The sequence below is a fragment of the Ursus arctos genome, unplaced genomic scaffold (genome assembly GCF_023065955.2).
Source record: "Ursus arctos isolate Adak ecotype North America unplaced genomic scaffold, UrsArc2.0 scaffold_2, whole genome shotgun sequence".
NCBI classification, from domain to species: Eukaryota; Metazoa; Chordata; class Mammalia; order Carnivora; family Ursidae; genus Ursus; species Ursus arctos.
In genome coordinates, this window is record NW_026622874.1 from 63,905,555 (window position 1) to 63,916,699 (window position 11,145).

At 60.1% G+C, this 11,145-nt stretch overlaps 2 protein-coding genes across 3 annotated transcripts; one reads left to right on the forward strand and one right to left on the reverse strand.

Annotated features, from left to right (window-relative positions):
- The first annotated feature begins 2,421 nt into the window (after positions 1 to 2,421).
- GLMP (glycosylated lysosomal membrane protein) lies at positions 2,422 to 5,204 on the forward strand. Of its 2 annotated transcripts, XM_026485133.4 has the most exons (6): positions 2,422 to 2,600; positions 2,961 to 3,218; positions 3,379 to 3,579; positions 3,692 to 3,910; positions 4,357 to 4,613; positions 4,724 to 5,204. In XM_026485133.4, exons 1-6 carry the CDS (start codon positions 2,481 to 2,483, stop codon positions 4,887 to 4,889), a joined length of 1,221 nt encoding a protein of 406 aa, XP_026340918.1. In that variant the 5' UTR covers positions 2,422 to 2,480; the 3' UTR covers positions 4,890 to 5,204. The 2 variants fall into 2 exon arrangements, with proteins under 2 accessions (XP_026340918.1, XP_048081260.1); XM_048225303.2 differs by lacking the exon at positions 4,357 to 4,613 and having other exon boundaries at positions 2,446 to 2,600.
- A 221-nt stretch (positions 5,205 to 5,425) lies between these two features.
- On the reverse strand, positions 5,426 to 10,359 carry TMEM79 (transmembrane protein 79). Its single transcript, XM_026485137.3, has 4 exons — positions 10,272 to 10,359; positions 8,666 to 9,468; positions 8,294 to 8,507; positions 5,426 to 6,396 (listed from the first exon to the last, which is right to left on the reverse strand). The coding sequence occupies exons 2-4, from the start codon at positions 9,423 to 9,425 to the stop codon at positions 6,183 to 6,185; spliced, it is 1,188 nt and encodes a 395-aa protein (XP_026340922.1). The 5' UTR covers positions 9,426 to 9,468; positions 10,272 to 10,359; the 3' UTR covers positions 5,426 to 6,182.
- Positions 10,360 to 11,145: the final 786 nt, after the last annotated feature.

Here is an 11,145-nt window from a genome sequence, read left to right on the forward strand (position 1 = left end):
GCCCCCGTTTTACGTCGGGGCATCTGTCTGGCACAGAGAAGTCCTGTCAAGGGCCACAAAGCTGGTGAGTGGCAGATGGGCTTCCTGTGGGCGGTCTGGCTCTCAGCAGGCTGCGCCTACTGCAGGAGGCGCAAGGGGGCTCTGGAGGCCTCTGGTGTGTTCGCACGTGGGGTCCAGTGTCGGCTCAGCCCCCTCGGAGGTCCTTGCTCTTTCTCTGGTCCATGGGGCTCCGGCGTAAGCCTGACAGTCCCGTGCTGAGATCCCTGCCTCTAATCAATCACTCCTTCAGAGCTCTAGGACCTTAGAGTAGAGGTAAGTGACTAGATCTTGAAGCAAGTGCTCAGGAAGACCCCAGGGGTCTTTGCTCCCGTTCGTGATTTCCCCCAACGTCCACTCTGGCTGCAGCTGTCCTTGTCAGGCACGAGGCTGAATGCTGGGGGAGCGTGTGGCGGCCTACCTGCTGTCGTCGAAGACTCGTCCCTGGGAGCACCTCTGTGTGAGTCCTGGCAAGCTCCGTCGGTCTGTACCCCCCCCCCCCCACCTTCCAAGCCCCTCCCTGCTGCCTCCAGGCTGCCTCGGTCACTGCAGTCGGTGGGCACGTGGACACAACTTTGCCACCTCCTTGACTGCGCATGGTCCTCCCTGCTGTCGGACCCCTAGATCTGCCAGGGCCCATTTCCTTCCTGTAAAGCAGCATTTTGGTGGGTGGTGGGGAGGCTTGAATTCCTGACTGCTCAGGCGAGACTCTTGTTTCTACTTTGCCCTGTCAGGTCCCAGAGTTGATGCCTCAAACGATACAAGTACTTGTCTCAAAAATGAGTGTTTTGAGGGGCGCCTGGGTGGCGCAGTCGTTAAGCGTCCCAGAAGAAAACAAAAACATGACGTTTTAGAATATATCAGAGTGGGGGAAAATGTATACATAAAAAATTGGTATTGTAATAAACAGTAGGGGGTTTGGGGGATATGGTCATAGTTGTTCCCATACAAAAAACTTTATTTTTCAAAAGTTAATTTTTTTTGAAAGATTTTATTTATTTGACAGCAAGAGGACAAGAGACAAGCAGGGGGAGCGGGAGAGGGAGAGGCAGGCTCCCCGCTGAGCAGGGAACCTGATGCAGGCAGGGCTCGATCCCAGGACCCCGAGATTGTGACTCGAGCCGAAGGCAGCTGCTTCACCGACTGAGCCGCCCAGGCGCCCCCAAAGTTAATTTCTTCAAAGAAGTTCTAGGACTTGGCCTCCAGAAAAACAGGCCATGGGGGTAAATAGCTGCAGAGGAGTCAGACTGAATGACAAACAGCTGGCTGGCCTTATTCTCAGGGACAGGCAAGTGAGCGGGGTCGAGGCCTAGAGAGGGTGTAGGCCGTCTGGCACAGGGCATGTCCGTCCACAGACCTCACACACAGGTCAGTTTGATCTGGCTGTTTATCTTCTATATTTGGCTTCAAATGTGTGTGAAATGCTGTACATACAGGGATGTTCATACCAACGTCCGCCATAGCGAATTGTTGGTTCCGGTTACATGTATCCAAGGGGTATCCCCCTTCAGCGAAATACTTCGGCAGAGAATGAGCCCCGGGTGCGAGGACAGTCCGCAGCACACACGTGTAGAAGCCAACTGCAGACCGGGGTTTGGACGCCGTTGCACGGTACTACATGTGTGTGTGTGTGCCGCGTGCATGTGTGTGCAGTAGGCACAGAAGAACTTTGGTTTTGTTTTACTTTGTTGAGTAAGCTCTACGCCTCACGTGGGGCTCGAACTCAAAACCCCGGGACTAAGAGTCGCGCGCTCACGGCAGTCGGCCGGGCGCCCCTGCCTAGAACATCTTTGGAAGGACGAACTATTACCAACACGGTAGTGCTGGTCTCGTGAAGGACCCGGTTGCTGGGGAATAAAGGTGATACCCTTCCGTACCTTATGAAGTTTGTGTCATGCGCATTTATTATTAGGCAAAATAATTTTAACCAAAAACAACAAAAAGGGGATTTGTTTGGCCAGACGTGAACTCCTTTTGACAAATACGCTGTTTCCATCTCTTATTTACTGAAGTATCTTTCTCCACAATGAAACTGAGCTCTTCTAGGACGGGAACCTGCACACAGGGGGCTCAGTCACAGTGGACAAGACCATCTGGGGTAGGCTGTCTCACACTCGCAATTCCTCCGATTCCTCTGCCCGCCCTACAACACAGTCAGCATAGTGGGATCCATTGGGATCTTGGATCCCGACACTGTGGCCCCTCACAGGTAGCCAGCGCGGCCCGTCGGGTGGGGAGGTCGGGGCTGTCTTGCTTGGAAGACACCCCCGCCGGCGAGGACGCGCTCCTAACCTCTGGGCTGTCTGCTCTCTCAAGCCTGAGTCCCGGCGAAGTGAGGTGGTCTCTTTAAGGACTGGCCTGTTGGCCCCGCCCTGCGCGGAGATCAGCTGAGGGTGCGAGTCACATGACTCGGGTGTCTCTTCCGCCCTCTCAAGTTGGGCCCCATGTGCGGCAGTGAGGGGCCCCGCTGGGGCTGGGGGCACCGTGCCCCCGGCCCCACGCTCCTGCTGAGTGTGCTCGTGTCCGCAGCCCCGCTCGGCCTGCAGGGGGAGGAGACCCGCCAGGTGAGGGGCGGACCGGTAGCTGCCTCAGGAAACGCTGCCCTGGGCGGCACCGAGCGGCAGGGGTGGCGGGGGGCTACCAGGCCCACGGGACAGGATTGTGGAGGAGGGCGGGGGCTCCCCATCTTCGGGGGACCCCTGCCGGCCCGGCGTGACCCAGGTGGGGCTTTTTCTTACCCCCCGGCCCTGCGCCCTCATCTGCCCGCCAGGGTCAGGGCGCTTGTGGCTCTGCCCACCTCCGCGCCTTCCAGATTCCCGAGTTCCCACCGAGGCTCTTGCCTTTCCCCGTCCTTCCCCAGCTGCTTCGCCCTGGGTCTCTTTCCCGACCCCATGCCCTTGACCCTCCACGATCCCGTGTTCCAGGTGTCTCTGGAGGTCATCCCTAACCGGCTGGGCCCCCCCCAGAACCTGCTTCACATCCGGGCAGTGGGCACCAGCTCCACCCTGCACTACGTGTGGGGCAGCACGGGGCCTCCGGCAGCGCTGCTCGTGGCCACCAGCACCCCCCACAGCACCCTGGCTGTGAACTGGAGCCTCCTGCTCTCCCCGGAGCCCGACGGGGGCCTCACCGTGCTCCCCACGGACAGCGTCCGGTTCTCTTCTGCCCTCGTCTTTACCAGGGTGAGGAGACGGGGTAGGAGCAGAGGGTTCCGGATCCAAGGGAGGGACTGAAGACTGTCAAGAGTGGGAGCCTAGGGGTGGGGGGGCCGCAAGTGGATGGGGGTGGCTCCGGGGACAGCTGGACTCAGCCAGCCCCGTCCCACCTCACCCCACCCGCCAGCTGTTTGAATTTGACAGCACCAACACATCCGAGGTGTCAGCCAAGCCCCCAGGAAAACCGTATGCCCCGTACTCCCTGGCCGAGTTCTCCTGGAACAACATCTCAGACTCTTTGGATCCCGCCACCCTGAGCGCCACGTTTCGAGGCCACCCCATTCACGACCCCACCGGGGCTTTTGCCAACGGCAGCCTGGCCTTCAGGGTAAGGTCTGGGGAACCAGAGGAACTCAGAAGGCTGGTTTATGCGGGTGGGGATGGCCTTCGAACACGGACAGGCCCCGCCTCCCATGCCTCCCCCGCCTCCCCCACTCCAGGTGCAGGCCTTCCCCAGCTCCGGCCGACCGGCCCAAGCCCCGCGCCTCCTGCATTCAGCAGACACCTGCCAGCTAGAGGTGGCCCTGCTTGGGGCCCGTCCCCGGGGAAACCGCTCTGTGTTTGGGCTGGAGGTAGTCACCTTGGGCCAAGGCCCCGACTGCCCCTCCGTGCAGGAGCAGCGCTCCATCGATGATGAGTACGCACCTGCTGTCTTCCAGGTCAGGCTTCCAGGCCGAGAGGCCGGCGGCGGCGGGGGGGGGCTGGCAGGGGCACACAGAAGGAGTCCTGTGTGACCTCAGAGACTCGGGTAACCATTTACCAGCTAGCAACGGAGTCCAGCTCCTTTAAGTGCTGGTCAGTGTGCTGATGAGTGTGGCCGGGCCTCTGCCTGCAACGGGGAAGACTGAAGGAAGGCAGGCCTGGGGGCCTGGGGGAGGGAACTGAGTGCAGGCTTGCATAGGGGCAGGGCTGGGTGAGGACCCAGTGCTCCGATCCACCTCCCCCTTCTACAGAGGATGGACCGAGGCTGTGTGCAAGCGGCCTTTGGTCCTGGAGGCAGGCCCAGGCCCCAGGACAGCTAGTGACAGCCGGAGGCCAGGAAGGGTGAGGAACAGAAGGGTCGGCACAGTTTGGTTCTCTTCATCCTGTTTGTCTTTCTCCCCAGTTGGACCAGCTGCTGTGGGGCTCCCTCCCATCGGGCTTCGTGCAGTGGCGGCCGGTGGCTTTCTCCCAGAGGCAGAGGGGCCGGGACTCAGCCCTGCCCTGCCACGCTTCCACTCTTCACCCCACCCTGGAGTACCCTCTCCCCCAGTCCCCCATTGTCCGAGCCTTCTTTGGGTCCCAGACCAATTTCTGTGCCCTCAATCTGACGTTTGGGGCTTCCACGGGCCCTGGCTACTGGGACGAACACTACCTCAGCTGGTGAGGGCCAGGGCGGGGCCGGGGCTCTGGGAGTGGGCGTGGGGGGAGCCTGGCCTCCCAGTCTTCCTGCCTAACCTGCTTCCCTGTCTTTCTCACTCTGCTTGCCCTAGGTCGATGCTCTTGGGTGTGGGCACCCCTCCAGTGGACAGCTTATCCCCGCTCATCCTGGGCATCATGGCGGTGGCCCTGGGTGCCCCAGGGCTCATGCTCCTGGCAGGAGGTGTATTTCTGCTGCTGGGCCAGAAGCAGTGCTCGGAATACCAGCCTATAAACTGAGGCCCGTTTGCTGGAGGGCCGGACATGAATTTCCGGGCCTGCCTTGTTGGTCTGCCGGATGAAGGGTCAGCTGTTCCCTTCCCCCTCCCTGCAGAACCCCGGTGACCACCCTCAGCTTCCTGGAGGCCCCCCAGGTGGGGCTTCCTTCATACTCTGGGGAGGGACCATTGCTAGAGGTGTGGGGATCCCTTGGTGATGCCTCCCTGCCCTTCCAGCCCCCATTTCCCCAGAATGGGACTCACAGGCCTAAATGAGAGGCCTTCTGACTGGTTGGCTGCCCTGGAAGGCACGAAATAGACTCATTTTCTGCCCAGAGCTCGTCTCAGTGTGCAGGTGTCGTGGGTGGGTGTGGGGCTGGCTCCAGGAACAGGCTGAGATGGCGTGGGAGGCACGTCTCCACATGCGGCGCCCCCCTTCTCTCCCGCCCCCCTCTCTCTGCCCTGTGGGGCAGGGGGTTCTGGAGCAGTCTGGGTCACACAGGGAGGGGACGCCTGAGAGTGGGGGTCAGACATGAAGGAAGAGCCGAGTGACACCGTGGTAGTCATTTATTCTCATACACACGTTCACACGGGGTTCACATTGGCCACCGTGCCCTGCAGCCACCCCCAGCCACCACACGTGTGGGCGCGAGCATGCACACACCCCTGCCCCTCTCCAGAGTCGGGCTTCCCCTCCCCTCCGCACCTCTTCCCCCAGGAGAGGCGTGTTCTGAGCAGTGTGGAGGTGGTGGGTTACGGGGGCCTAACTGGGTTGGGAGGGAGGAGGCAGCAGCTCTGGGCTGGGGCAGCTTTAATCGTCTTGACTGAAGCTCAGGGTCCTGAGAGGGCCCGCGGTGGAGGGTCCTGAACCCAGGGCCTCAGGACCGTTTCCACCAAACGTGCAAGTCCTGTGTGATCAGATGCCCAGCCTTTATCTTCAGCACGGGCAATATTTCCAGGCTCCCTGCGGCTGTCTGCCCAGACTGCGGCACAGAAATGGTCAGTCTGGCTGTGCTCTGCCCGCGCAGCCTCGCAGGAGGCTGGAGGCTGGGGCAGAGGCCAGCCGCAGTGGGTCCCGGGGTGGGGGGGGGAGGCTGCCCAGGAAGGAACCACACCCCTGCTCCCTGTGCTGTCCCCCCACCCCCTGCCCTCAGCGTGCATAAGGGACAAGGCCTTCCACCTCATTCCCTCCAAGAAACCAGTCGAAGTCCCTCCCTCCTGACGGCCCCAGGCTCCTGAGATGAAAGGCCCACACAGACTGGGGGGAGAGCCTGGGACAGTCAGCAGGACGGCTCATCCCCTGAGGGCGGGGGACTTAGCCCCAGGGCCGAGGCCTGTGGTCCAAGGCGGAGCGGGCGTGGTCGGGGTAGTCCAGGCGGCTCTCCGAGGCCGTGAGCATGCGCTCGGGCTCCACCACGAACATATAATAGAGGTTCCATACCAGCATGGACAGCAGCGGCAGGAACGTGAGGCCGTAGCCAAAGCCTCGGAAGGAGCGGCCCACGGCGAAGGTCAGCCAGTATATCAGCCTGGGGGGCAGGAAGAGGGAACCACGTGAGCCAGCTGGCATACAGGCTGATGGGGGGCAGCGGGGACCCGTGCTCATGCACGTACTGGGCTGGGCACGGCACTGCTTCAGGGCCACTAATGGAGACATCCCCGCACCTCCATGAGGCGAATACATTATCCCCCCCTCCCCCCGGCTGACTTGCCAAATGTAAGTTTAAATGTTTGCAGAGGCAACATATGTTCGTGTGGTTCAGCATGCAGAGGCACCTGAGAGTATAGTAAAATGTCTCCCCGTCCCGATCCTCGCCCCTCAGCCCCCTCACCTCCCCGCCACCCCCCGCCTCGGATGTCCAGTTTCACGGCAGCTTGCACACCAAGCACTTTGTGTATAGATGAGTGAGCAAAAGACGGCTGTGCTCCTTTGCCCATATCGAAGATTGGTAGCGCACCGTACAGACCGTCCTGCACACTGTTTCTCCGCATTAACTGTATCTTGGAGATCAGCGTGCCGGCCGCACAGAACCAGCTGCCTCATCTTTCCCAGCCGCATGACATCCCACTGTATTGGGTTCTCCTCTTGCGGATGAAGAAACTAAGACTCCAAAAAGGTTAAGTAAAACAGGTCCAAGGTCGCACATCAGGGAACTAGTAAAACCGTCATTTGAACCCAAGCCTGGTTGCTGCCCTCTCTCCTGCCATTTTAGAGGGGCAGAGGGACACACTCCACAGATGAAGCCGGGCAGGAGTGCTTGAGCACCTTGCCTACAGTACGGAAGGAAGGGCCCTGGGGCGCACACGGAGGGGCTGCATTCTAGGTCCCACTGCTTGCTGCTGGCGGACCTCGGCAGCTCCTCCCCCCTGGTCTGTTGGGCTTTCCTTGCTGTGACCTGGGGGAGAAGGGCCAGACAAGTGCTGGGTCTGCTTAAGCCAACTCCCGTGTCCAGGACAGTGAGTTACACAAGCAGGAACGCATTCATCCAGGGGAACATCTGGAGAAAACAGACTGCAGCACGGCCAGAAGGCTGGTGGGACAGCCAGCCACGGGCCTAGTTAGAAGTGACAGCATACAGATCCTAGCTCAAGAGCAAGAACGTTCTAGCAGTTAAAGGACCTGGAATCCTATATCGAAAGTAACAAAAGGAAATAGGTAGGGAAAAAATGGAAAGATCTGCATGCACCTTCAGAAATTCAAAAGTGCTTTCTGGGTTAACAGCAGTTCATGTGGAAATGCCCCTAAGGGTTTCAAGTGACTTCCAAATGAAAGCAGAGGAACGAGCCGATGTGGCTCCATTTGAATGAGGAGGCCAATGCCAGTGACCACCAACAAGCAGGAGGCTCCCCTGCCCGGGGGGAAGGTCACAGGACACTGAGGAACTAGGACCACCGTATGGCAAAGTAAACTGTGGGGGAGCAGGGCGCTGGAGTGGGGACATCAAGGGCTGTTGTCAAGTATCTGAATTGTCCTGGGCAATTCCAGAGTCAAAGTCAGGGTAGCAGTTTGCAGCACAAAGAGAAACTCTCTAGTAATTGGTACCTTTGAAAAAGGACACACACTGTCTTACACAGAACTGAGCATTGGTCACTGGGGGTGTCCCACTAGAGGCCAATGGCCACCTGACCAGAGCCTCCCAGCGGACTGGCAGCAATGGTGGGAAGTTGATCTAGGTGACCCCTGGCAGCCCTTCCAGTTTTGGGTTGGTCTAGGACTCTCTGAAATCAACTTCCTTTGGGAAGACATAACGCTGATCACAGGCTACCAGGTGAGGTAAGGTGCAAAGGAGAACGTGGACTCACCGATTCAGGGTGCACATCCGGGCTACTGCAGAATCCAGCTCCCTGGCCCTGTCTCCCCAGACAAGACACTGGGGTCCCTCCAGCACCATCCCCTCCCCCAAGCCCCACCCCCAGCCAACTCACCGGGAGACAGCAAAGAGACCAGTGAGCAGAGGCAGCAGTTTGAGGGTCTCTTGGGGCAGGTAGGTGGAGAGCACGGCCAGGTTGAAGAAGTACAGGATGAAGAGCTGGACCGACTGGGCCACATAGCGCCGGTGGATCTCCACCTCCCGCCGTGGCTCCCCAAAGGGCCGCAGGGCCGAGAAGCACAACAGGCTCAGCCCGTACACCAGCAGCCCTGGCGGGGTTGGAGAGCAGGGTCAGCACCGCAGCTGCAGGCGGGAAGCTGGGGAGGGTCCCGGTGGGGGTCCCACCCCGGCATGGGCCGGGCGCCTAGGGCCCAGGGAAGGGGAACTCCCGCCCCCGGCCCCGCTGCCTCGTCCCGGCCGGGCTCACCCAGCACGATGGGGAAGGTGGCGAAGACCCCGCAGCGCAGCGTGTAGATGAGGCGAGAGCTCATGGTAGGCAGCCGCGGGGCGTCGAAGGGCAGGAAGGCGTAGGCCCCGTACAGCAGGCAGGGGAAGAGAACAAGGGCGGCTCCCACCGAGGCCACGGCCCTCAGGCCCTCACGGCCTCCGCAGCTCCCACAGCCCCCACAGGAGTGGCCAGGCGGCCTCACCATGGCCTCAGCCCACTTGCGCTCACAGGGCTCAGGCTGGGTGGCACGGGCCGGCAGGCAGGCCCGGCGGCGCTCGCCCTCGCCTGCCTCGCAGCGCACAGCTGGGTCCTCCTGGGGCCGCCGCTCTATGCACTGGAGGTCGATGGGCACAAAGGCCCGGGCCGCCTTCTCGGGCACCAGGCTGGCATCATCTTCGGACAACTCCTCTAGCTTGGTGGGTGGCTCTGACTGGAGGGGCTCGGGCTCAATGTCCCGCCACCCGGGGGGGTCTGGGAACGGGGCACTGGGCTGGGGGCCACTGCCCCAGGGCAAGGTGGCAGCCTCGCTCACTGTGCTGTCGAGACCATCCTCAGCCCCCTCTCCGGCTGCGGTAGACCCAGCTGAAGACCCCACCTTGGAGGAGGAAGTTCCATGGCTCTCGGCCCCACCTTCCTCTTCTGGCTGCTGGCCATTGGGGACCAAGGCCTGGCGCGGGCTCTTCTCCAGGGCCTCAGACCCCTTCACTTCCAGCAGGGCCAGGGTCTCGGGTTCTGTCATCCTGGGGCCTCAGTTCTGGGGTCTACCATGAGGTCCTATCACCCTGGAGGGAGCAGAAGAAAGCCGTCAGAGGTTCCTGGCTTATAGCCCTCAGGACAGCTTGATAGAACTAGAACTGTCTGGGGCAGCTGGTCTCATGGGCTTTAGTCCCTTCTGGGACCTTAGGGAGAACATGGTACCCAGGAAGGTGTTGAAACAGAAGGAGGTGGGAGGGAAGTAAGCAGCTGAAATGGAGACACCCTTTCGACGTCAAATGCCAACCAGCAGGAGAGGGTGAGTCAGGGGGCACAGGCGTGGGCAGCTGTAGCCTCGGACAGCTCCCACCCACACCTCCTACCCCCTCCACGAAAACCCCTGGGGTCATAGCCACCCTAATGCAGAAACAGGAGGAAGAGAGGGTGTCTAGGGCTTTGCCAGGAACTCCCTTCCCACCAGAGGCCCCCTTGAGGGCAGAGAAGCTGCCCCTTCATCTTCAAACCTCCCCTTCTCCTTGTAGATCCCCGCTTGGAACTCTCCTGGTAACTGATACCAGTGATCCGCCAACAAATCTGTTCCAAGGGTCTGGCAGCGGCAGTGCACCCTGCTCTTTCATCTCCAAAGTGGGCACCTGGGCATTCTCCACACTCGTCACCAGGCCCTGTCCTCCATCCTCCGTTTCCAGAGGGCCTGGGGCTGTCCCTTCTGACTTCTAGGTCTAATCATGGCTGTTCCCCATGCCTCCTCTCCTGTCTTTCTCCCCTCCCTGGTTCCTCCATCTCGCTGCTGCTGGATGGGGCTGAGTCCCTTCTCTCCACCTCCTCAAGGGCCTTCTGCCCCTTGCCGTGTGGACCCATGACACCCTCTTACTTTCCATCGGGAGAGGCGGAGGGTCCCCAACGTCTGGGAAGGAGCTGCCCGGCTCCCTGCTGGCTCTGGAGGTATTCCTCTCAGTCTCTCTCCCTTTACCTGTGTCTCCAAACCTGTCTGACCAGAGCAGGTGGGGCCCAGATTAAAGGGGCAGGCCCCGCCCTGCTGAATCTGCCGACAGAAAAAGCACTGGCGGAGGACGTCATCATCCTTCCTGAAAGGGGGGGTGCAGCTGGGCATAAAGGTAGGTGTGTGGTCCAGGGACATGGGATGTGTAGGAGCTTGAAGCTCGGGAAAGCAGAGGGTAAAGAGTGGGTCTGTACATTGAAGGGTGCTTGGAGTAGGTTGGGTTACCCAGAAAAGAGGTGGAGTTTCTACATTTATTCATGCAGTATTGCACGTTGAGCACGTGTTCTAGCCAGGCACTATTCTAGGCACACACAGACCCCGGAGACGACACGACAGGCAAGGTCTCTGCTCCAGGAGCTCGTTCTATGGGGTAACAGACAAGAGCGAGCCTGATCAGTAAGACAATGGGAAGAGAGAAAAACCTCTTTGCCAAGATGACATGTGAGCTGTGACCTGACGGAATACTGAGTGTCCCAGGGTGGGGATAGCAGGAGAAAGACCAGCTTCAGTGGTTTCAGGAACAGAAGAAAAGTTGGTGGCTGGAACCAGGAGATGGAGGTGAAAGGGAGTTTCTGTTCCTATTACAACTTACAAAGACCCCAAAACACCTTGCTTTTTAGCCTAGGTTTAAGGTTAAGAAAGCAATCAGAATCCAAGGTGACCTTTCCAAGATGAGAGAGTGGCTGCTCGTTCCTGTGGGACCTTCTGCCAGAAGCCATCTGAGCTTCGTGAGGGCGGGTCAGTG

Bases quoted from the DNA above. Each gene is read 5' to 3' on its own strand.
- TMEM79 (XM_026485137.3), bottom strand. From the start codon at position 9,425: ATGACAGAACCCGAGACCCTGGCCCTGCTGGAAGTGAAGGGGTCTGAG. The intron at 8,508-8,665 runs GTGAGCCCGGCC...CAACCCCGCCAG, and splicing joins CACCTTCCCCATCGTGCTGG to GGCTGCTGGTGTACGGGCTG. The intron at 6,397-8,293 runs GTGAGTTGGCTG...CCTGCCCCCCAG, and splicing joins GGTCTCTTTGCTGTCTCCCG to GCTGATATACTGGCTGACCT.
- GLMP (XM_026485133.4), top strand. From the start codon at position 2,481: ATGTGCGGCAGTGAGGGGCCCCGCTGGGGCTGGGGGCACCGTGCCCCC. The intron at 2,601-2,960 runs GTGAGGGGCGGA...CCCGTGTTCCAG, and splicing joins AGGGGGAGGAGACCCGCCAG to GTGTCTCTGGAGGTCATCCC. The intron at 3,911-4,356 runs GTCAGGCTTCCA...CTTTCTCCCCAG, and splicing joins ACGCACCTGCTGTCTTCCAG to TTGGACCAGCTGCTGTGGGG.